General features: G+C 39.2%; 1 protein-coding gene across 6 annotated transcripts in view; it reads left to right on the top strand.

The window, feature by feature from the left end:
* GABRA4 (gamma-aminobutyric acid type A receptor alpha4 subunit) overlaps positions 1 to 25,123 on the top strand; it is a 67,261-nt gene that overhangs the window by 23,268 nt on the left and 18,870 nt on the right. For 2 of the 6 annotated variants that reach the window (XM_029961114.1, XM_029961110.1), the window contains exons 7-9: positions 6,890 to 6,976; positions 7,764 to 8,178; positions 24,606 to 24,684. In XM_029961114.1, coding sequence (XP_029816974.1) covers positions 6,890 to 6,976; positions 7,764 to 8,178; positions 24,606 to 24,684 — 581 coding nt within the window. Of the gene's footprint in view, positions 1 to 6,889; positions 6,977 to 7,763; positions 12,119 to 24,605; positions 24,685 to 25,123 lie in introns of those variants that run through there. The other 4 variants (XM_018068807.2, XM_029961105.1, XM_029961124.1 and 1 more) reach the window with 3 other exon arrangements.

Raw genomic sequence — 25,123 nt, 5'->3', positions numbered from 1 at the left:
ACTGCAATGGGAGGACAAGATTGAAGTGTGAAGAATGCAACATCTATAACAAGGAAGGATGATCACTTTTCCTAGAATGCCCAGTGGCCTGGTAGGAAAACACTTGAGATGTTAAAAGCCTGGGTTGATATCCCTGTGACAGTCAGGACAGATTTGAGGTCTCCTGTCACCAAACCTATGTTCCTGTCCTGGTTACAATAGGGGAAGATGGAGTCTTTTTGTGTCTCTTTACAGTGTGACTTAGCTATCTAGCCTCAGGAAGGAACTCAGAGCTGAAAGCGCTGGGTACAGTTGGGTGGCTCCTTCTGCAAAGGCATGTAATTTAGGCTGTGATCCTACCCAGGGCATTTCTCTACAGCTTTGACATCTGCTTGCTGGATGTCGAAGTGTTAGCTCTCTCCCACTAGAAGTGGTACCAGATGGTGGTGGTGTGACTTGTAAATTCTGCTATGCATTTATCGCTGAGAAAATAGAAGCTACTGCTCTAAGTATTGTACTGCCTCTGTCCCAGACACTATCAGGATGTCACTGATAGTGATATCCTATATCAAAGATCTGCTAATGATCTAGAAAATGTACTGTCCTGCAGCAGTGATCTCTTCTTTAAGTAAACAAATGGTGCAAAAGCAGCCCTGGGATCTTGCACCATGTCACTGTGAAGGTCTGTCATAGGGTGAGGCTGCTGGATATATAGACAGAAATGTCTATATATCCAATCCCATGACTGCTGAGTGATTTTCCAAAGAGTGCCGAGGCAGATTAGAAGAATACATATGAATTACATTGCCACTACATGGCTCTAGTTTTAATGTGCACCTGTTTTTCAGCCGTTGATGATGGCTGTGCTTCCTAGTGATCCAAGGGCCTATGAAGGGGATTTTCCACGTGTAGTGCTATTGATTCTCTGTTAACTCAGACAGTAGGACCTGCTTATTTAAGATTTATGTCTCAACAGGATGTATCCATCATAAAAACTATGAAGAAATTTTAAATTGCAGAGACTGATTTTAAAGCTGTTATGTAGAGCGTTAACAGGCTATAGGAAGATGCTCTTGAGTTGCGTGAAAGAGCTGTACCAACATTTCTCACAGCTTGCAGTGTTCTCACTGCTTTTGTTAAGTATATCCTAAGGATGAAGTTCCCTGATGCCCTGGTAATCACTTTTATTGTTGCTGCTTTCTTCCCAGGACTTGGCATGTGACTTTTAAATAACGTTCTTGTTTGTTTTACAGATTCTAGGTTGGCCTTATCATAGGAAATATGCACTGTGGTTGTTACCAGCTCTCTGTTCTGCAACAAAATGACTAAGTTTGTCAGTTCAGTATTGCATATTGCTGTGCCGATGATCCTCTTCCCTTGAACCTCAGCTCAGCTGCTGCGTGCTACTTCAGTTCATGCTAAATTTGCAATCTTGACTTCATTGAAGTGCAAAATTGCCTTGCTTGTCAAAAACTGGTAATACATACAAAACAATCCAGTACTTTATTTTTTTTTTGTTCAAGTCGAGGCTTATGTAGGCTTAGGAAAAGTTTCAGAATTTCCAGAGTATGTGAGCAGCTGTTTAGGTTGTGCAAACCATGTTAAATATTGAAGACTTTAGATTGACTCATATTGGTGCATCATTTTAGTGCTGTAGTAAACAGCAGTATCCATCAAAGTTGAGCTTAAATGGAAAAGCAAATGATAGTTTAATTAATTCTTGGCAATAGATTTGTTACTGGGTTTTTTTTTGTTTTGTTTTATTCTGTACATTCTACCATAGAAGCTGACCATCAGATTTGCTCCACAAATCTGCCACAGTATTTAACAATAAATTGTATAGATTTATCATGAAGTATGCTAACAGCATCATTCATTGTATTATTCATGGCCAATTGTGTGTGAATCCACTGGTCAAAGGAAGGATACAGCACTAATTATCACACTTTACACATGCCTGTAAGAAAGTTGGTTTAGATATCCTATCTTCGTGCCAAATAAAATGGACATTGTTCTAGGAAAAGGGCATCTTATGTCAGGACTTCGTACATAGGAAGAATTTGTACTCAGTGTATCTTTCCTACTTCAGTTCTTGTAAAGATAAAACCCATGAGAAATAGCATGTGATGCTTAAAATTAAAACAAGATCTCTATGCTTTTTAATACAGTAAATACTTCAAAAGCTTTTTGCGTGTTGCATGCTGCATAACAGAATTTGTTTGACTGAATTTGAACCTTCTATCCTATCCTACAGCCTCCTGCTTCCTCAATAAAGTAAGCTTATGCATAGGATAGGAGTTTTCTAAATCTCTCATACTGAGCATTTTTTGGTTTGTTGGTTTTGTTTTTTGTTGTGTGTCTTAATGAAATATTCATTTGGACAGAAGGGAGGAGTGATTATCAATCTCTTCTGAAAAGGACTCTGTGCTACGTTTCTCTGTTTATCAATTCCTTGACTTTGTTACTGCACTCACCTATTATAACCTCTATCATGATCAAACTTTTGGTGATAAATGTTTGAACTCCCATCAAGGCTGGAACTTAGCTTTCACCATTGCCAATCTTGGTTGGTAAAAATCAAATTGGCATTAATGTATTCCAGCCAACCACAGAGCTTTAACCAATGAAAATGTCTTACAATTACAAAAATATATATATTCTTAGATTGTTATCAGAGCTCTTAAGAACTTTATGTATACACAGGAATTGTGCACTCAGATCACCCAGAATTTTGAAACTCATCCACAGTGTTTCTGCCAGTAGAAGTTCAGAGATTGAATTCTCCTGACAGGACCAATAGCAAGAAGGTTTTCTCTTGAAGAAGAATAGAGCAGAGCAAAGTATTTACAACTTTTGTTTTGGTGGTGGTTTGTGATCATAGTTTCTGGTTTGTTGTGGAGTTGGTTGGACTAAGTCAGACTGATAGACTCTTTCAAAGGAAGGGTGCGACACTTACATAAGCAGAATTTGTTGTATTTATTTACATTTATCAAATGTATTAAGCCTGGCACTGCATGGTGTAATATACTGGACATTATGGTGGTTTCCAGGCTCCAATTTTGCATTCCTGAGCTACACCATTTTAAATGTTTCCCAAAAGTCTTACTGAAATGCCTCCAGAAAATCAGATCCTTTCTCAGTCTAGAGTGAGAATGTAAAAAATGTGGACTCAGTATTTCCTGTGGAGCCCCATCTGGACTAGCACAGCAGCTCTCTGTTGGCTCAGGATAATTGAGTGGTTTCCTGACTTGCCCTCATAAAGGAGTCTTTACTTGGATAATCCCTTCCTTTCCTGGCTTGCATTTTCATTTGACTTCTATTTGTTTTTATATTATATTTCTTGTTTCCATGCCTGTGATGGGTTGACCCTGGCTGGATGCCAGATGCCCACCAAAGCCACCTCAACCGCACATGAAAGCGAAAATGTAGCAAAAGGCTTATTGGTTGAGATGAGGGAGAGATCACTCACCAATTGCCGTCATGGGCAAAACAACCTCGACTTGGGGAAAATTAGTTTGATTTATTACTAGTCAAAGCAGTGTAGGGTAATGAGAAAATAAAAACTGAATCTTAAACATCTTCCCTGCACCGCTTCCTTCTTCCTGTGCTTAGCTTTTCTCCTAAATTCTCTATCTCCTCCCCAACAGTGCCTCAGTGGGGTGGGGAGTGGTGGTTACAGTCAGTTCATCAGGTGTTGTCTCTCTTTCCTCCTCAGGGAGAGGACTCCTCACCCTCTTCTCCTACTCCCTTGTGAGGTCCCTCCTGGGGGAGACAACCCTCCGTGAACTTCTCCAAGGTGAATCCTTCCCAGGGGCTGCAGTACTTCATGGACTGCTCCAATGTGGATCCCTTCCATGGGGTGCAGTCCTTCCAGGAAGGCATGGGGTCCTCCATGGGCTGCAGGTGGATCTCTGCTCCATTGTGGACCTCCATGGGCTGCAAGGGGATAACCATGCTTTTCACCACAGGCTGTGTAGGGGAATCTCTGCTCCGGTACCTGGAGCATCTTCTCTCCCTCCTTCTGCACTCACATGGGTGTCTGCAGAGTTGTTTCTCTTATATATTCTCACTCCTCTCTTCAACTGCAATCGAGCAGGTTTTTTTCCCCTTCTTAAATTTGTCATCACCATTACTGATGGGCTCAGCCTCTGTCAGTGGGAGGTCTGTCCTGGAGCTGTCTGGCATTGGCTCTATCAGACACAGGGCTTCCCCTTCTGACAGCTTCTCACAGAAGCCACCCCTGTAGCTCCTCTGCTACCCCAAACCTTGCTATGCAAACCCAGTCAGTGCCTCCAAACTAAAAGCTACTGATGGGCAATATCCCTGTCTTAGGGCTATGCACCATAGCTGTGTGTGGAATATTTTGCTAATACAAACTGAATGTCATATTTTACTGTGTTTTGCAACCTAATTTGATTTGTTAAGGTTTACTATAGAATCAGGCTTCTTCAATATTTTTTTAGTGACCTTGGCAGTAATCTTTAGATGCTGTGGAGTTTTGAAATAGCATCAGTAGAGGAGAAATAGACTAATGTACGAAGAAATGAATTATCTTTGTAACACTGAATAGAGAAATATATAGGGGTCATATGTATACAACCAATAAAAAGAATTTTTTCTTGAAAATTTTCAACTGGACAACTCGACAAGGAGTGATACCTGAGTGCTTTGAATGAGAATAAGCTATTGTCATGATATAGTCTGAGTAAATAAGTGCAAGAAAAGGATATATGAGGGGAAGTGGTGCACAATGTGCTGGTGAGGCCACCCTGGCAACAAGTGTGTCTTCTGGTCAGCTTTGACAGGGTATGGAGCTGGTTGCTTCATGGAACATGCTTGTTTCAGTACATTTCAAGGACAAGGTTCAACTCAAGAACACAAATCCAAACTATTACAATGACATTGTGGAAGAACAACCAGTTTCAGTGATATGGTGTTTGTGGAGCACGTTAGAAATACTGTTTCTGATTTCTATGCTCTGAGTGCTTATGAGGTGCTTTCCAAAGAATTAACAAAAAATATACCTGTATTTTTGGTGCTTGTTATGCAGTATTATGTTGTGACTTTACAGTGTTATCTGTTTGGACTTGATGTGTATATTCATGTGTATTTTATAAGAAAACTGAGTTTCTCTCTAAACTTAAGGTTTCTGAAGTATTGGAAGTTTTCTGTGTCACTAGTGAGAGTGAATACCCAGTAGGCTTTTACACCGATAGACATTTTGACCATTCAAAATAGTATAAATAATTTTATTCTAAAATAGAGACTGTAATGGGAAATGAGTAGTGAATCAAGTAGCAACAGGTCTGATTTGGTCACTTTGGTGGTAATGGAGATGATTGGAATATGAGGAGCCCAACTGTTACTGAGGTGGTCTTTGAAAACAGATGACAGTACAAGTGAGCAAGAACATTAAGTAGTGCCTCTGTAAATTAATTGCACTTAATTTTTTGTTCTAAGCTTTGAACCATTTTATGGTTGCACATGGAGTGACTGAAGATGTGGTAATTCTGTTCTCTAGCAGCAGCACTGAGATATGTCTTACTCCAGTGCAGATCTACTTTGCAACCCCTATCCCAGCCTTTTGCTCCCCAGGTGCTGCTTGAGAGCTTTATGATGGGTGAATCATACTTGAGCAAAGCTAGGTTGTCCAGGAATCTGCACAGAGAAGACAAAACTCACCTCCTATCATTGACTCTACTGCCAGCTTCTCCACAGCATAGAGCTGTTGTTTCGGGCAGTGAACACTGATGACTTGCATCTGCTCAGCTTTGCAAGCCTTCAAGTGACATGCAGTAGTCCATCAGGTATTACCAAGTCTCTAGTAAATGTACTACTGTCCTGATTGTGCTTTATCATTTCAGTTTAGCAATCTTGAAAGCTGGGTCACTGACAACCCTAGTATGAAAGTATCGAAATTGCACACCTGTGTGTACTTCTGTACTTCCCAAAGAGTGACACGAGCTTCTCTATCAAAGAGTAAAATCAGTGTTTCTTTCAGGAAATACCAGTTTCTTCTGGTGTTTATTCCACTTCTCAGCTTCTTTGGATTGCAGATGCAGAAGAGTAAATAAAAGGGACACACTTGTATGCAGGAAGGAAAACTGAAACTTGAGGGATTCTTTTATATATCAACCATGAGCTGGCAAATACATCAGCTGTGAACTGGCAAGTACATCAGCCGTGAATAGGCATATAGCTATGACAGTTTCAGATAAATTCAGGCCAACAGTATTGCCAGTAATAGATTTGTACTGCAATTAACAGGATTAGGGAGCAGCATTCATGATGGGAGTACTAGAGATATCAGGTGAATTTTTTTTAATTATTATTATTATATTTTCAGATTTCTTTTCAGCTCCCATTTCTCTGTTTCCTTGAGCAGAACAGCAAAGCACAACTGATGTAGCAGACAGACACAGTTGTTGCTCGTCTCACTACTCAAGGTACTGCTAGCACCTTGAATAACACCTGAGTTGTTTTCTGTTACCGCTCTGTCACTTTTCTGGGGAGAATTGCTGTTGGATGAAGGAGGGAAGAGAGATTGCTGCCTGCTTTCTCTTCCTTTGATTTATGCTGTGAGCTTTGGCAGGGTTCTCTGGGAAGGTTGAAGGGAAGGGAAGCCAAAAGCACAGTAGGTATGGTGCAGGGCAGTGTTTGGGAATGGTATCATCAGAGAAGTGCAAAACATGGGATTTTTATATATATAACAAGTGATTGTTTTGCCTTGTCTGTATTTAGACCTGTATTAACAATGCTGAGTATGTGTACCGTATCTGCCCTTAAGTTGTGTCTTTTGGAAAGCAGTTAGTCTCTGAATAAAAAGTATTCACATATTATATCTGAAGTATAAGATGTTTTGTATTATATTTTAGGTGCAGGGCTGAAGGTTCAAAATTCTGTTCTTCAGGTACCCTTCCAGAAGGAAGTTCAGGAGATATTAGTATTCTTCTTAAATGCAGAGAAGAAAGGCAGAGGCCAAGTCGCATTCCCAAAAGTCAGTAAAATATTAAACTGATGGATTTCCCATCTATACTTCCTTATCTGTATTTCAATTTCTCATCCAGCCTAATAAGTATTATTTGGTTGAAGTATATCTTTCAGAAAGACATCCAGACTTCCCTGAAGACATAGTGATGGAGAATTCACCACTTCTCTTAGTTAATTAATGGAGACGATTAGCTGATGAAAGACAAATTTATACCCTGGTTCAGTTGTGCCTGGGGGATTTATTGCCGATGGTTGATGTGAAAAAGCATTGGCTATATTTCTGAAAGAGCAGTAATGTGGTAACTGGGTTTGGTAAATACTTGCATTTTAATAGCCTCAGGTCCAGATGACAGACTAGAATTCCTAGTATATGGTAGTTATATTTCTGGAGATACAAAGCAGAAACCATCATGGCTGGTAAGTTGCACCTAGAATATTTTTATATCATCAGAGAAATAGGTAGACATCAGAGAATCTTGTTTTGAGCATGAGCCTGTAAAAAGCTATGACTCTAACCCAAGAATGCTTAGCCTTATGGTATTAATAGGTACTACATCACATGGAGTGTGATGCATTAGGTGTCTTCTCTGATATTCCAGCCACAGGTAAAGGAACTCTTGTTTATCACTTTATATGCTATTAAATCTGTTTTCATGATGACCTGTGTGCTTTAGGATCAAGCTACTGGTTATATATATGAGTATTACTCTGACAGTTCTTGATTATAGTTTCCATTGCTTTTGTTTGAGTGCTTATTTTAAGAATGACTCTAGTATTTTTTTTAAACTTTGCAGAGTACAGATGCCAATTCAAATGTGAGGAAAAGAACGAATGCCACAGTACAGTCCGAAGCTGACGGTGGGAGCCGAATTGACACAAGGCACAGCTCCATCCAGCCTCCCTCTGTAGCTCAGGGGTCTTCTGACATTACACCCCGCTCCTTTTCTGCATCAAGTCCCAACCCCTTCACACGCATCAATGCATCAGAGACATTATCTTCTGCAAGAGCTACCCCTCCGGCTCCTCCTTCTACCCCAATTTTAACTGGATTTGTATCCCAGCATGCCACAGCTGGTTCCCCTTCCATTCAGCACTTGCTTGGATCTAGACTGGAGCAGATTCAGACCACAACACCTAATACATTAGGAGCATCTGCAAAGCCATCTGCTGTCACACCACCTGCTCCCCCCGCCTCTCACTCTGGCACGAGTAAGATAGACAAATATGCACGCATTTTATTTCCTGTTACCTTTGGAGCATTTAACATGGTCTACTGGGTGGTGTATCTATCCAAGGATACCATGGAAAAATCAGAAAGTCTAATGTAGTTTTGCTGCTATGTAGTAGTTCCTAAATTATACTCACATTTGATGCATAGTTTCTTCTTTTGAAACTATTTAAAAAGGTCAGTAATTCTTATTTATAAAAGCTGTGTGCTACTTTCCCATTGTAAAGGCTGGAACTGTTGGGGATAATTAGTTAACTCTTACCAGAGTAATGGGTAACAGTAATGGGTCTTCCTCCCTTCAGCTAGCAATGACCATCACTCCTTCAGACAAACTACTCTGGATGTACAGAACTTGTCTTTGGGAGGAACGTGCACTGAAAAAGTCAAAGGCAGAGGTGCACAGCTGTGCAGTGGAACACATCTGACTGCTAGGTATATGCACGTTGGCTATTACAAATCCCTGAGGCACCCAGCACTGCTGTCTGAACACAGCATTGCATTCTCTGAGTGCGAGGTCCATGTCCTGAATATTTTGACAGTGCTTGCTAGAAAAGGACTGTCCCTGCTAGATTAAAATTGGCAGAACAAGGGGAAGAAAATGAGAAGTGGAAAAAGAAAAGAGAGTCCAGCCTGGGAAAGTGCAACTCTGGGAAAGTTATGCAAAGGAGTTGTAGAGCTCCGTATATTTTTACTAAGCGTTATTTTGCATTGTAACTCACTCCAAAATAATAATTGAACCTTGTAAAATCTGAAATCTGATGTAATTCTCAAAATTGGATTTTCTAGTTTGGTAAGGTGATCTTAACTGTTTGATTCTTCTTTGACCTTGCTGACCAGCCTGAGTGGATTTATTCCTAAATTACATCCATTGTAGTAGATGAGGACCAGATCCGCAATGTTCAACTTTTTATTTGAATTCTTTGTTTTTTCCTTGGATGTTTTGGGGTTTGGTTTTTTTCTTTCCTTCTTTCCCCACCCGCCCCAGATTTTTGAGTTACATTCTTGATTGCCTTTGAACACATGTTCCGCCCCTACTTTATGTAATGTTTGTGTCAAGTTAAATTTTCAACATAGTTTTAAAAGTGTTCAAAATGAAACAAAAAAAAAAAAAAGTCCTGTGCTTTGATGAGTGCAGCTATGGCATGTCACTGTGTGAATGAAAGACACTCTTTTTGTGAAGGACTGCTGTGACATAAATAAGAAAATAAAGTTTCTAGGTAGAGCCCAGGGAAAATTTATGATCCATTTGTTTATTTTAAACGATGGCATTGATCAGCACTTTTCTTAGCATCTCAATATGCAATATGCAAGCTGGTGACTTTATTAAAAAATCAAATAGTTAAATCTGATAGAAGTCTTGATCATAAATGTTGTTTTCACTGGAACGGGTGGAAGATACACTGTTCATACATATAAATATGTTTGTACAGATCCATCTGGCTAGGCAAATGGTTAGTGTTTCTGTGCAGATGACAGGTGAAAATCAGAGGCCAAATTCTCAGTTGTGATCTGGCTGTGTCTTTAAAGGGTCTGGACTAAACCTTAGCTTCGGTTGATTGGGATAGAAAGATTGGTAGCCTGTGGTCAAAATCATATGCTGCAGGGCAGATCAGGTGAGTGTTGAGTGGTTCTGTGCCCAGACAGTGATCAAAGGACTGGTGGAGACCACAAGCAGGTGGGCTAATTGAGAGCATTCTGAGACTGCCCTAAGACTATGCTGGGAGAAGAGTCAGAATAAAAAGAACCCATAGTGCTGAAACTATGGCTGTGCCCCTGTCTGTCTATTAAACTATGACTGTGATTCTGGCTCTCCAAGCCTTTTAGCCATCTCATGACTGAGAATCTGACCTTTAACTTGTGGGACCTGGGAGGTGGCAAGGCTGCTCTTTCATGCATAACATTGGACTGTAGATGATAGAATGCAGAGGATGTGGGAGTGTCTTACATGACTTTAATGTAGTGATGATATAAACAATTGCCTTAGTCTTTTTTTACTGAAGGGATGCTCTCAAAAGGCCAGATATAGTCCTTTCTTTTTTTGTCTTTTACATCTAGAAGATGTCTGAGATAACAGCACTCCTTGAAAATCATTACATGCAACATACCACAGAATTGGAAATGAAGCACCCATGCAAGATGTCTAACTGCAGTAATTTGTATCTTTGGATGTATTGCTAGTTGCTGCAGATGCTTCCTCTCTGATAAGGTCACATTGTTACAGATTGTAAGAATAGATGATAATATGCAAGAGATTGATTATTTATTTTGTTAAATCAGAAGAAACAAAGCTAATCCTCTGGCAATTATTGATTATAATTACACAAATGATAAAATATTTCTAGCATGAAGAACGATGACTTTCTGTGTGGAGAACCCAGTGTGTGCAGCAGAAGTTACCGAAGTTACTCTTGGCTTTCCTCTGTGATGAAAACCAAGAATGTTTTTTCTCAGGCAGAGCTTTAAACAATTCATTAGAAACAGCTCTTTCTTCCTTCCACCCATCCTGATATACTGATTTATAATCAGCTTTTTCTAGTGCATTGTTCAGTGGGATCAGCACTGGTTGAGGCTAAGATTGATCTAAATGTGTTACTTGAATTCACTTGTAGTTTCATTTTAAAGACTTATAAGGAGAAAAAAGGATTGCAAAAATTAATAGATTACAAATATTTATTTCTATGCTTCTATTTTGGAAGAAATTTTTAAGGATACCGCAAAAAAAAAATTACCTATTTTAAATCTGACAGTGTGTTTTTGAAGTACCCTACAACACTTCCATGCCTACATCGAAAATGAGACACATTAAAAAAAATCATCGTGAGTATAGGACTCATCTCTTCAACTGTACAACATCTTTATGTTGCAGCATATAAAGAAATTACCATAATTACGTTTCCAAAGTACACGTGGACAATGTAAATAGAAATTTATTGTTAACAGTGGTTCTTCCGTATATTTAATCTTCTTGTAGAGTGATCAGAAACAGTATAGAGCCTGTAGTATACTCACTGATGCTGTAACTCAGAAGCACAAAAAAAAAAAAAAAGTGGGAATATGCTAAATATAGTGGCCCAAATGTTCAAAACTGCTAACTAAAATCCTAAGGGAAAACATTGCAGGTGTCATTTCAGTGACCAAATGGCTTATTATAGCTGAGTTTGAGTGAGATGAACTCTACAGGAACTATTTTTTGTTGTTGTTATTTTTTTTCCTATTGGCTTTGTTGAACAATCTTTTTTTTGAGAGTACCATAGTGATTTAAAACTAACCAGACACTTGGGGTAAGTTATATCTGTCAACAGGAAAGAAAACTGGATAGAAAGCCAAAACCCTTACCAGGGAGTGGGGATGCATTTCCACTGACTGCAGTTTCCTCGGAGACATTGTTACCAGCAGCAAAACTCTCACAGATTGCAGTAGTGCAGCCCTGACCACTAATGCAGTCGTTTGAGAAAAACAGTTAAAAACGTGGTTCATGAAGGTTGCCTTCATAGAAACTGAAGTGTGTTTTGTAGTCAACTGTGAGCCCTCTATTAACAGGTTTCACTGCAGTTGTGACAATAACGAAGCTGAGCAAAGTGGTAAACCTAGACCCCTCCGTCTATGGTGACCTGAGCTCTTAGAGCTCACCAGCAGTACTGGAGTCTGTTTTTCCTCCTACAAAGTGGACTCATCTCCACCAAACAGATGTTGGTGATGCATTTCTTCTCCCATGTGTCTTTTAAGAGGGGGAAAAAGTAAACTGTAAACTTTGTAAACAGTTTAATCATCCACTTTACATTACCCTGTGATCAGACGAGTAGACCATATAATAATTGAATGAAAGAAGTTAATAATAAGGAATGTGAATAGAGCTTTTCTGTTTACAGGGACTAAAAGTTTATTGATTATGGGGTGTTCAAGTATAGCCTTTGGCCTGTCATCATTCAGGATGGACCTTGCAAAAAAACAAGAAAAGCCAAGTAACTGTATTTAATAGGATTTAACCAGTATTTCTACAGAAAATTGAATGAACTCAGCTTTTTGATATGCACAGAATTCCATCTTCTTCCACTGTCTTGTGTACCTCCTATACGTCATTTGGCCACAGTGTACCTTAAGCTGTGGTATATTGTCTGTGTGCCATGTGACAATGTCAGGGGATGCAGTGTATTTATCCAGTTTATCCAAAGCCTAGTGCTCCCATATTCCTCGTGCTATTGGAAGTGGAGGGAAGGCCCGAATGGAAGAAATGACCACACTGCTTTGTAAGAGGCACGCGTTGGCCACCTGGGACATCTTCCCGTGAATACTACGGGAGATTTCCTAGGAGAATCTTTCTCAGCGTACTATAGCACACTGTCCCTCTAAATACCAAAAATTTCCAAGAGGTCTGTTTGGAAAGCAGAGTAGATCATGGACTTTGCACACTGGACTCCAGAACTTTTGCTTGACCCAAAAGATTAAGGAGGAAAGAAATTTTGGTGAGTTTTTTCTTGTCTTCCTGAAACCTGCCAATAGGGCTTGACCACACTGAAATAGAAAGGGGTTTTGTGACTGGAACTGTTATGAATTGCAATAGAGACAGCTGAAAAAAATTTACCCTTGGTTTTATTTAATCCTAATATTGAATAACAGGTTAGGAAAATGGCAGCTGTGTTGAGAAGCCCAGGTGTAATATAATAGCTACTGATGATATTAATAAAACCAAGGATAATCAAAATTGTAGAAATCTTACAGAACTGCAGAGCTATGTGGCAGTAAGTTTATGGCAGTTCAGTGCTAAGTGGGGAGAATAGGAGGCGCTTCCCTTTGTAGTCTGGCAGGAGTAAAGCAATACAGCTTCTCCATTTATATTTGGAGGAAAAAAACTCTATAAACAAAATTGCATACTCAGTGAAAAGCCACAGGGTAAAAAATTATGGAGGTCAGTATTAACCACCAATCACAAACCCCAGAAAACTAGGAAAAAAAATTCAGGAAAAAATTGAAATTAATTTAAAGTTAAATGACAATAGCATCTTTTTTTTTCCTATTTTTTTTTCCAAGAGCTTATATTTCTTTCACTGAGGGATTCCAAAGTATGTTTATATTGTTGTAAGGACCTATACTGGTATTCACTGACACCAATATGTGTTTTTCATTTACTTCAATCCACTTTAAACAGGAAGTTTAAAAAGGAAAAATGTGCCATTTTGAAAGAGTCTGATATGCATTAATTTGTGCAGTTTTCATTTGTAGAATCAAGATATAGCTACTTTGGAGAATGCTAGTGTGGTTAATAGTTTCACCATGTTCTGAGTAAATCAGACTTCAAAAGTAGGTTTTTGCAACATCCAAGGAAGTGAGAGTAGTGGGAAGTATAGAACACTCTGTAGAGACCTCTCTTTGCTAATATTATGTATTGTTTTCTTGAGGGAATGAAAAATGCAGTTAATGTAAAATTGATAGAATTTGTAAACATACTTTGTTTTCACATGAATTAAATAATGCAGTAGGTTTTTATTTCAGAACTGAATAGCATTGTATTCTAGTCTCTAACTTATTGCATCTACAAGTATCTCTTACATTTTCTTATGCTTTTTGTATTATTCCACTATAAAGGATTTTAAAGCAAGCCATTGCAGTTTGCTACATTTTTTGGTTGTAATTCTATTTTCATTTTCATGGAGAGGAACCGAGAACATGATGGCTTCTTCAAAATAAAAATAACAGCAGCAAAAATAAAAAGCCTTGGAGATTCCCTTTTTTAGAAAACCATCCAAACTCCCATCAATTATTGAATGCTCTTCTTAAATAATAGCATAGTTTTGGCATTAAAAATACTAATGCTGTTGCAGCAGCCTTGATACATATATACATATATCCATAGAAATAATTCCCTAAATTGTAAGGAGGCAAACTCAAATGCACTTACTAATAGTCTTGTTTTGAAAGAGTACCCTTCTGGATGGAAAACACTATGTCAGGTAGGTGTTTTTTTTTTTTGTTTTGTTCATACATCTATTTTCAAGAAAAGTATCTGTAGGAAAAGTATAGTACTATTGAATTAATCTTCAACTAGCACAGAGATCTGGGTTATTTCATGCTGGTGGTCTTTCTGTTGTTGATCTCCTTCAACATTTGCTTAGTGTTTTTTGTGAATACTGTATCCAAGTTCCTGTTAATTGACATAGTGATCTTTGGATGATCTAATGGCATGAAGATACACTTAAGGAAATAATCATTATTTGTGAATGCATTTTCATCCTTGGAAGAATGTTAACTGGGTGTTGGTAGAAGAAGCAGGTGACAGTATGAAGCACTCAGCTGGACTTCTGAGCTTGATGCATTGCAAAATTTAGTTGATTACTGCTTTGTCTTGCCTCATCATCCTGTGTTGGTGGCTCGTCTCCATGGTGAGTAAAACTGCTATGAGGACAGAAGACTCAGAAGTAAAGAACACGTTTCTTTAAAGTTATTTCAAAATACGAGATAGTTAACCTTTTTACTAACAGTAACTTCACAGTATGCTTTATATTTGCAAGTTTTAAAATCTCCTTCTCTGTTAGAGTGTACTAGGTTGTCAAATGAATAAGAAGATACTTGTCATAAATACACGATTCTGTATGTATATGTATTTCATTTTTTATTTATTTCTGGCAACATTCTCTATCACCAGAGCAGTGGTGGAGGTTTGAGGCATTTCAGATAACCAGAGTTCTCAAGCAGTTACACAAAAATATTTGTTTCATAGGTACATGCCTTTGCAAATCAATACCAGCGGTGCTTTCATGGTGGAAATTAATCCACTTGTGAAAAATCCTGGCCTTGAGTACTTAAGCTGTATTTGAAAGGCTGATGAAGTATATTGGGAGGACTCAGGGCATGTTTTATTCTAAGAGGCTTCTGGGTTGGAGCCAGATTATGTCCTGCTGTGCTCTGAAGCAGTCTGCACTAGAGAGACTAAGCAGAATCCATGTTTTTTTGTGACTCTTTTTTAAGACTCCACTGTAAAACTATATTACTGCTGAATGTACTGCTCTCATCTTTTTCCTTATTGTCTTGCTTTGTGTGGGGAGAAGTATTTCAGTGCTTGTGGTGAGCAGGCTGAAATAACTTGTCTAGCTAAAACCCAAGTTAGTCTTGTTGACTTTTGGCTGGTTAATAGCAGTGGAATGTGTATGATCTGGCTCCCTGTCTTAGTGCTGATACAAAGGAGGGGGTGAGAAGGCTGGATTGATGCTTTGAGCTGGATTAAAGCTGGTGTGAAACCACAGTCTGAGGATTCTCATCCTACCTCCACTGGCATTAAAACAAAGGCTGTCTCAGGCTTTTTCAAACCTCTGGTACCCCCTCTGGTCATTTTTCCTCCACAAAGGTGATTTTTTTAATTATATCTATGACAAAAAGTGGAGAAAAAAAGTAGAAGCAGGCCAGAGTTTACGAAAGAACCAAAATCAGTGAAGTTATTTGAAGAGAGAGAAAAGAAAGAGAAAGGAAAACATGAGTATGGATGAAAAATGTTGTTTCTTGCTACCAAGCAGTTATTTTAAGATATGTCCTATTAGAGGTGCTAGAACTGCATCTGGCAGGAAACAGGCTAGAAATAATTATTTTTTAATTATAAGTATAATGAGAAAGTAATAAAGAAAAGTGTCTAATGTCTTGTTATAAACATTTGTGTTTCATTGAAGCTGTTTTCAAAAAATGGTATTTTTATTATCAGCCAGGAAGAATTAGGAGACAGAATGGTAGGGGAAAAAGATTGAGTTTTATTAAGTATAACTGTTTCCCTTGTTTTAGAACATTTCTCAACCAAAAATGTAAACAGTAACATTTTTTTAATCTTTCTGGAACTGTATATATTTAATCTTCAGTAATGAAGCACTTTAGAATGTTTAGCATTTAACTTGCCTTATGTTTAAGAGACTAAATATCATTGCTGTCTCTGATTTAATTCAGTTATTAGAGGGGATGGTGGGAAGTAAAAGCTTTCATTACAGTAACAGCCATTTTTTTGAAGTGTCATGCCTTCCTCCTAAATCTGAAGACTTCATTCCTGTACCTGAATTCATGGGAGCTGTTTAGTGCTGAGCATTTCTGATAATCCAGTCAGTGCCACAGCTTGTGGAGTGCAGCTGCATTTAAATTTGGCATGTCTGAAAATGTATGTCCACAACCTTGGCACTTGCACAGTGTGGATCCCATGAAAGGCAAATATGTGCTTGTAACCCACCATATGGGTCTGTGAGAGCTGTTACGCTGCTCATGTGGGAGAAGATAGAATCTGTGGTCATAAACAAAGGATAAGGACAGTGAGACTGCCTCTTTTAGAGACTGTGCAGATCTTATATTGAATTAAGGCTCTTATGAAAATGCCCCCTAAACTCTTTTCCAAGTAGGCAGCTTAGGAACAAGCTGAGTGCAATGTGGAATTCAACTCCAACTGCCAATCGTGCATAAGGATCAGCACAGTTAATCTGTCCTAAGGTTTCTGATGCTGTGGCTAGAAGACTGGAAAGATGTGAGGTAGCAACTGCTGCCAGCTGGAAGACATTCATGTTGCTGTGCATCCAAGCTGTACTGTATGGCATCAGGGTCTTTGGCATACTGGGGGTGGGATGGAAAATGCTTTTTTGGAGTACAGAATAGGGCAGAATGAAAACTCTTCCTTTGGCTCAGCACTGCTCATATTCACTGTAACAGCACTGAACATTTAAAAGGAGGACTAAGGTGTATTGCAGTCTTCTCCTCACATGTCTGTTAAATGTTCTGATGTGGAATGTGGTGGGAGTGACAAGTACATGTCTGGTAATGAAACAGAACATCTTTAGTAGTGCTGCCTGGTAGTACCCACAACCTTATGCCAGCAGCCTGTGGCCCTTCCCAGAAGCAGAACTGCATCACTGATTTTATTTTATTTTTTTTTTGGTGTGTGTGGGCCCCTACCACCTCTCCTGTAGCTTAAATGTTGGAAAAAGGTGTTTTCTCTTTTCTCTTTATTTTTTAAAGAGGCTTTCTCGCCTGCACACATGGAAATCACAAGCTCCATTGCAAACTTTAGGAAGGTAGCAAACTCTTCTAAACCAACTTCAGGAGTCTCTCTATGCTTATATTAAAAAGATAACTTTTATTTTCAAATTAATTTGGAGAATATTTGGTTAAAACTTTATAAATTTTAAATATAAAAATATTTTCTCTCTACTGAAAGTGTGAATTTTATTTGTAGCCATTTCACTTAGGAAGATAAGGCACAATGAATGTGTGTGGGTTTTCTCTTAAGCTAGTTAATATATATCATGGTGGAAAAGATGCTTAGCTGTGTGATATTCAGTAGCCATTTCATAAGTACATGGGTGGTATTTTTTTTTATTTTGGAGAGTGTGAAGATGATACACAAACAGAAGGTGAGAAAACTCTGTAGAGAGATTTTAAAAGGCTACTTCTCACTTTCTCTCTGGATATCATATGCATAAGTATAGTGAAATCAGGTAAGAAAAAATATGTGAATAAAAGAAAAGACCTTTTTTGATCTTCACACTGTCGGCTAGTCTTACTAAGTATGGAAGTTTACAGCTTCTCTGTATGCTTCCAAGTTTTCTCTCTGCTGTGCCATGGGGGAAGTGCAGAAGGTCATGCCTTTTCAAATAAGATCTAGGAATTTTTAGGTTCAGTTAATCAGTCCAATCAGGAGGACACTCAGTGCTGGCCTTGCTGAGTTGGGAACGTGGTTTTGTAGATCTAAATTTTGTCTTGATGGAGCAATGTGCTCAGCAGGAGAAGGTATCCCAGTTCTGGGTCAGAACAGTTGAGGCATTTTGCTGAGTTAAAATGTGAGAGTTGAATTAGGCTTATGGGCTGCTCATTAGCTATTTAAACCCCCCCAAATTTATAATCTAAACCCACGGTTTGGCATGTTCTGGTACTTTTGCGCTGCTTTGATTTGTTCCAGATCTGTCTCTGACTTTGCTCCCTTGCCTTGTGGCTGAGGTGGGGAGCAGCAGTTTCAAGGATGGCATGGGGTTCACATGCCTTCCCTTCAGCCATGAGCTTTCTCTGCATCACATCTCCATCACCAGGGGGGACGGCAGAGTCTGAGCAGGGAGAGGGTGTGCACCCACGCCACTGACAGATAAACTCTGGCAGTCAAGCAACAAGGCACAGAGTGGGTAGAGTTGGAGTCCTGAAGTAGTAGTGTTTAAGGATTGTTTTCTGGATTTCAAGATCCTGTGCTAGTGCAGTGGCATAAACCACTTTGGCTGCTTGAAATACAGATCAGTTGTAGAGCACACAAAGGATTTTCTGGTTTCTAAATTTTCTGACTGAGTGCTAGGACTGCCAGCCTGCTCATGCTGTGTGCTGCTGTGGCAAGGACCATCAGACTTGAGTGTTTGTGAAGAGTGTTGCATCACTAGCAAACATACAGAACAGCGACAGTGTACTAAAAGGCTGTCTGCAGACAGTATTTAGTTGCTGGTAATAAGTAAATAAGCCCTGCTAGTGGTCGCCTTGGGTTCCTTTTTTCTCCTCCTCACTTTACCTATCATCCTTGCGCTCTGCCAGTTCTGATATTCCAAATTGCTGAGGCAACTTTGTGAGCTGTTAAAATTGGTCTATCTAATGAATGATGTGAAGTACCCTTTTGCTCTCAGCTCACAGTTGAGAGTCAGGCTGGGAGATATCAACTAATTCAAAGTTTTAAGACCTGTACCAACTGAGGAACGAAAAAAAAGAAAAAAGGGGAATTTCTGTGTGAGGTGTAGCAGCTGCTATATCTGTGTGTCATTTTTAAGATGGAAAGAAGTAAAAAAATCAAGAATACAGTATTCACAGATATTTTAATTTACTATAAGCTTTTCCTGAGAAGCCCTGTCCACCGTGACCAAAGCATTTGGGTTTAGGCTTAGACATTGTGAGGAAGACTCCCAGTGAAAAATATGAAGCTTTTGGAAGTATTTTTATTTTCCTGTAAAATAGTGGCATGCAGAAAATCTACACTAAAGCAAGCATAGTAGAAATGCTTCTTTAACACCCTCTATAGAAAAGTCCTAAATCCCCTAACTTCTCTGTCAATAATGTAACTACTTCTGCAATATGTAACTGTCCTAGATGCATGTTGCAAGAGTTTCTGTGCCATGTCAGATTCTGTTTATCCCTTTGTATTGGCTCATACATGCAGAAAAAGGAAATCAAGGCAAGGGAAGTCTTGAGGTTGAATTCTTTTACACCATTCCTGGTGCACATTTTAGTTGCATGGAAAAAACATGGCTGGAAGGATTGGAAGAATCAGAGGTTAACTAAATTATTTGAATGCATATGTTCAATGCTGGTCACCTGACTATACTAACAAACTTAAAAGGTGGTTTGATAGGTGTCAACTTGTTTTGCTATTGTGCAGCTTAACTGTTACCTTCCTGTATTATGAACATCTATGTATTTGGAAAATAAATCCATCTTGCAAGAAAGATTGTGCAAAAAATTGTTCCTATTATACTCCAATGTATATTGCTAATGTCAAATAAAATACAATTGTGAGAGTTCTTAAACAGTTGTCTTTCTAATTGTGACCTGAAGCAGGAAGAGGAAGGAATATAGTAAACTTCTTTGGCATAGATTCTCCTGTAGTTATTGCTGGAACACTGATGTTCACTAAATGATTCAATCAACCTGATGCTTTATATTTGAACAGATAAAGGGATGGGTTTCATTAGCAATATGATGAATGTTAATCTGTAGTATTATTTATTAAGATGGCACATGAGTCTACTGATGTATCTTTGTCAAGATGTCTCACTATGTTAACAAGCTAAAAGCTAAATTAATTACCTTACGTCTTTCACGGCATCAGAAACAAATAATACACAGATTAGCAGTGCCCACTTTATTATCTAATTTATTTATTTCTAATTCCTTTGAGGTAATCTAAGAGCACTTACTCCTTGCCTTACCTGCCAACAGGCCAGTTGTCAGCTGCTCTAATTCTTTACATGACCTAAAGTGATTTTCTAATATTGTGTGCTTGGGCCTGGTAAAGTTTCTGTGCATTAGAAGACATAGACTTGTAAAAACTGTGTTTCAGCGAGGATGAAATATAACTTGCAACAAATATGCACAGAGAGACATGCGGAGAAATTATTTTAGTATGCACACTGGCCCATGCAAGGCAGGGAGTGGGGCATCCTAATTTTCTTTGCTAAGTGTGGCCAGGACCATCAAATCTTTTTTGCAGGCGAGCTGAAAGCTGTCAGAAATGCTGCAAAGTGCTGTAATTGCTGCTTGCTTCAGGGACAGATGTTGATGCCAAGAAATCTGCTGTGTTTGACAACCACAGCTAGATCTGGGAGACTACAGCCCTTTCTCCTGTCTTCTGTGGCTGTCATTTTTAAGCCAGATGCATGAATTAGTCATACATGCTGCTGCTGCCACTTAATGTTATATGGCATGATGTTAGCTACCCCACATCCTACATTTTACTCATGTCACTTGCATTGACTAGATGGGGAATTCTGCTGTTAGGTTATAACGGAGGCCTGTTGAGCATCCAAGGAAAAGTTGCTGGGGTCAGGTTTTATGATTTAGAACTATGGCTGCTGGTGGTGTAAGAGGAGGCTTAAAACAATTAGGAACTTTGCTCTGGGCTAGTGCAAAACACCTCCTAAATTCATTTTTCATTCCTCTTCGTATACTGGGTATGATTAGTGCTCCTTGAGAGCACTAAATCTCTTACTGGTAATTAGGACCATGAGACTTCTGTTGTATGTATATCTTCAGTCTGAGTTTAAGAGAATCGAGCCTGTGTTTTCTGTCCGAATGGTCTCACTGTAGGCTTGTGAAAAATCTGTGATTGAGCTGGGAATAGGTGCCCTCAATTCACATTAAAATGTTCTATTTTTGTGTGTAATGTTTAGTACTTCTAAGAAAAAAACCAGCTGAGGAGGTCTTGTTGGGGAAATCAGGTTCTGGCTTTTTGTCTACCACTGCCTTCTCCCCTTTTCCTCCCTCCTTTCTGCAGGGCTCAGTCTCACATGCATAGAGCTGGGATGCTCTTTTGGAATGGTTCTGGAGAAGACAGAGTTAAGTATGCCTTTATTTGAACAAAAATCTTGGTCACAAATGCTGAATGTCGTTGTTCATCTACTGATCAGCCTTTGACCTGGTATGTATGAAAGTTAAAACCTGCTCAGCCTGTTAGATGGTCTGAGATGGTAAGACCAAAATTGTCTAGGAAACAAACTAGATGACAGCTCCAGGTATAAGTGAAGAAACACCTGGGAAAAGGCTGGATGTAGCCTGTGTGACTTCATAGCTTATGCAATTGTTAGGTCAGGATGGGCAGCCAGCGCAGGCATAGAGAGATGGGAAGTTGTATTGACTTCAGCACAGGTGAGTGAGGCTGGACGAGAAATTCAAAAGACAAGGTGAAGGGTAATCCCAGTGTAAGTGCAGGAAGGAACTGGTCACAACCTGATGCTATTAGGTCAGAGAAAATGAAGGCATGAGTTGATGTGATTAAGCCAGCAGGACTTAAGAGAAATTATAGATCAAAGGCTTGTTTTTTCAGATTTGTTGGAAAGTGATGCTGGAGGGTAGTTGTTAAGAAGAGTAGAGGACTTACCTGTATTGCTGAACTGGCTTTAATGCTGATGAAAGCCTTTGGATGGGAATTATGTGCCAGCCTTGAGGGATAGTATTAAAGGAATCTTTCTGGAAACCTAGCAGGTCCTGGCTGTTGCGACAAGTTGCCAAAGACATTCTGGGGTGGATTATGTGTCCAGATGTACTTGCTGGCATTTATTGTAATTTTGGATATGTTTCCGATGTGAATTTTTTTTTGTTGTGTTCTTTGGAGATTTTTACTTCCTCAACTGAGAAAATTTCGTTTCAAAGTAGAGGAAATTCATTAAAAATGCATTGAAGTGTTTTCTTTTTCAGATGACAAGAAGCTGAATAAAGAGCTACTCTGAAGTGGTGTTCACAGCATGGGAGAGCCTGCCAAAACAACACAAACAACTTGGGGCTCCCCAGTGTTGTATCTACTCTTTCTGTTTTTTAGATTTTTTTAACTGATCGCAGACTGAGGAATTCTTCTTATTTGCCCATAAAAGACCTTGAAAGACTTCTACCCATTTTACAACACATTCCCAGTTGACATAACTGTATGTGCAACGTGAAGCCACCACAGCCAGTGGGCCGTTACAGCAAAGGAGAAGCCCTCTGGGGCCCCTCGAAGCATGCTGTAAGGTGTTTTGTTTCAGGAGTCTGTCCAGGATCTGGAGCTGGCAAAAGTGGATGATTCAGTTGGTGGTTCAGGAGATAATTTCATACATGTTTTTCACAGTGTTTCTGGATCCCTTGTTTGAGGAACCTATACACCCAGGAAGCCTTAGCACCAGGTAATGTATAGACAGGTGTTAGAATGCCTACAGATTTGGCCCTGAAGGGAATAGGACTCAGCTGAAGAGGCCCAAGCATTATGTGGGTTTACGGACACAGATCCAGTGATAGGAGGACTATTTTTCCCCAGGGACACTACATCCTTTGAGCTCCATCCTAGCTTTGTGGCTATATCAACACCACTATAACTAGGTGTTATAATGTGTTCATATGGGGCACAAAGAAAGACTTTACAAGGGTAGAGGTGTCCAGTCAGAAGTTAAATGGGCCTGATTATTTACACAAGTCTGAGACTGTCTGAATGATTTTTGCTAGTGGAATATAGCAGCCTCTTTTTTTGCCATGCAATTGACTTTGATTCCTTTATTTATTCTCCTTAATAACAGTCTTTGCTTTTATGGAAATGAATAACATCTGTCAGTTCAGGCTGGAAGCTGTGCTTGTGTTTTTTTTCTGAATTTTCAGCTCCTCCAAACAGCATTGCATCTGTGTTGTGTGATTCATAGTGAGCCATAAAGCACAGCAGTGCTTTGAAGGCAACATATGTAGGCTTGGCCTTGTATGTTGACAGCTGAAGGTCAAGAAGGTGGGATGCCTTAGGAATGCAGAAGCAGCCCCCTACCAGATTCCCTGGCTATCACAGGGAAAGAGATATTGGAGGTGTGTTTTCCATGCTGTCCATGTGGCTCCAAATCTCTCTCAGCAGCAATACTGTCTGAGAGTTGGCACAACTGGCATTACCCTAAAGCCCCTTTTTAGTAGCCCCTTTTTACTTCAGCATATAAGATTGCAATAAATACCACTTCTGAAAAGCAAGTATGATAAATTTTATCCCTGAATATGTGAAAAGATTATAACTGTTTGTGATGTAGCAACATAAAGAGAGAAATTGTTAAGTCTACTCCAATTCTCTAAATGGAAGCCTCTCTTTCTATGATATTAAGAGCCTGGGATCTTGTCAGCATATTGGGTTTTGATAATTTTCACATCCACCTAGTTTAGCTAAGAAGTCAAAGTTGATGCTTCTGAATATATTTAGTTATCAAACTTGTGACCACTTATGTATCACAGTATCTGCCAGACCTTTCTCAATCAGTTCTTATATAATACATGTTTTATCTTGCCTTTATTTCTGTAAGTTGTTGTGAATGAGCTGCATTCTAAAATATGAGCAATTAGGCTTCTCTGGGACATAAATAAAATCACATGAACATAAATGGCCATCAGCTTGCTATTGCAAGTGGTGATGGGGAGAAAAGTTGGTTTGGTATATTCTGAAATTTGTTCAAAATACATGTGTTTGTATGCCAAGAAAGGTTTGGAAAGAGCTAGTCTCTAATGGATTGTTTGGTTCTCTGTCCAAGGCATCTGTGGGCAAAGCTTGATAAGTAGGTGCACCTGACAAATAGATGCATCAAAATCTACATATGAAAACTTTTGTTCATGTGCTGTATGTGCCTTTCAAGTATTTAGCCACTGAACGATCTCTCTATTGGAATGCAAAAACAGTGGATATAAATGCTACCTGTAAGGGAGAAATATGCTGTTGTCAGGGGGAAAAATACAGAAGGTATGCTTGGAAATATGAGACCTGCAGAGTGTGCTGAAAAAAAAATGCATTTAGCAGCAACTTACCCAGAGTTTTTAGTCTGGAGGTAACAAATGTCTCACTGTAAACCTGACTGAAGCCCAAAGAAGTGGTTGAGAAAAGATTAGGATATGCTGTCTTCTCAGTGTTTTCCTTTGAGACACCTCTGGATAGTTCCTCTCTAATTCTAATCTCTGAAATCCCTTTCTGAGACACTCTGACTCTCTGATAAAAATAGGATAAGGAGCCAGGAATCCCACAGGAGGAAAATCAAGAACCTCTGCTCTGAAGATCTGGATTGCAAATCCTCGGTGAAGTGCTGGTCATCACAACTTTTTAGGTGCTGGTTCCTCTCACTGAAATCCAACATCCAAATCTGTAGGAGAATGTGAACCTCAACCCAAGCAGATGCTTCATCATGCTGATACCATTGCAAAGGCCTTTTTTCCTACATTTTTTTTCTAGGAGTGGGGAAGAAGAGAGAAGGGCAGGTGACAGGGAAATTTGACAGTGTGGATGGAGGGAAAGACAACTGTATTCTCAGGTAATCTTGGCATATTTTGAACAATATAAACAAATTGTTTGTTTTCTAAGGTACTTTAAGATCTTGGGCTTATTGTTTTTATGTCTTTTTCTTGAACAAATATGCTGTGGAATGCAAGTCTTGCAAAAACGTCTAGATTTGGCCATGTAGAAACTTCTACTGAACTCCAAATTAGATCCTTGGTTAGGTATCCAGCCTCTATCCTCAGACATGCTGTGGTCTGGTTGTTCAATAATAAAAGAAGAAATGATCTGTGGCAGCAGTAGGTTACAGGTGCTTAAAACAAAAGCTGAGGGAATGAGCCTGAGCATTCTCTTGTGTCCTGTAAGCTTGATTTATTGTTACTTTGTTCACATGAAAGTCAAATTCGTTGAGTAAATTATATAACGTAAGCATCTCTTACTTCTGTTATTATAGGAGCAGGGTGTGCTAAATTGAG

Source organism: Manacus vitellinus, unplaced genomic scaffold (assembly GCF_001715985.3).
Source record: "Manacus vitellinus isolate BGI_N305 unplaced genomic scaffold, ASM171598v3 scaffold_0_pilon, whole genome shotgun sequence".
Lineage (NCBI taxonomy): Eukaryota > Metazoa > Chordata > Aves > Passeriformes > Pipridae > Manacus > Manacus vitellinus.
This window is presented reverse-complemented; position numbering and strand designations above follow the sequence as displayed.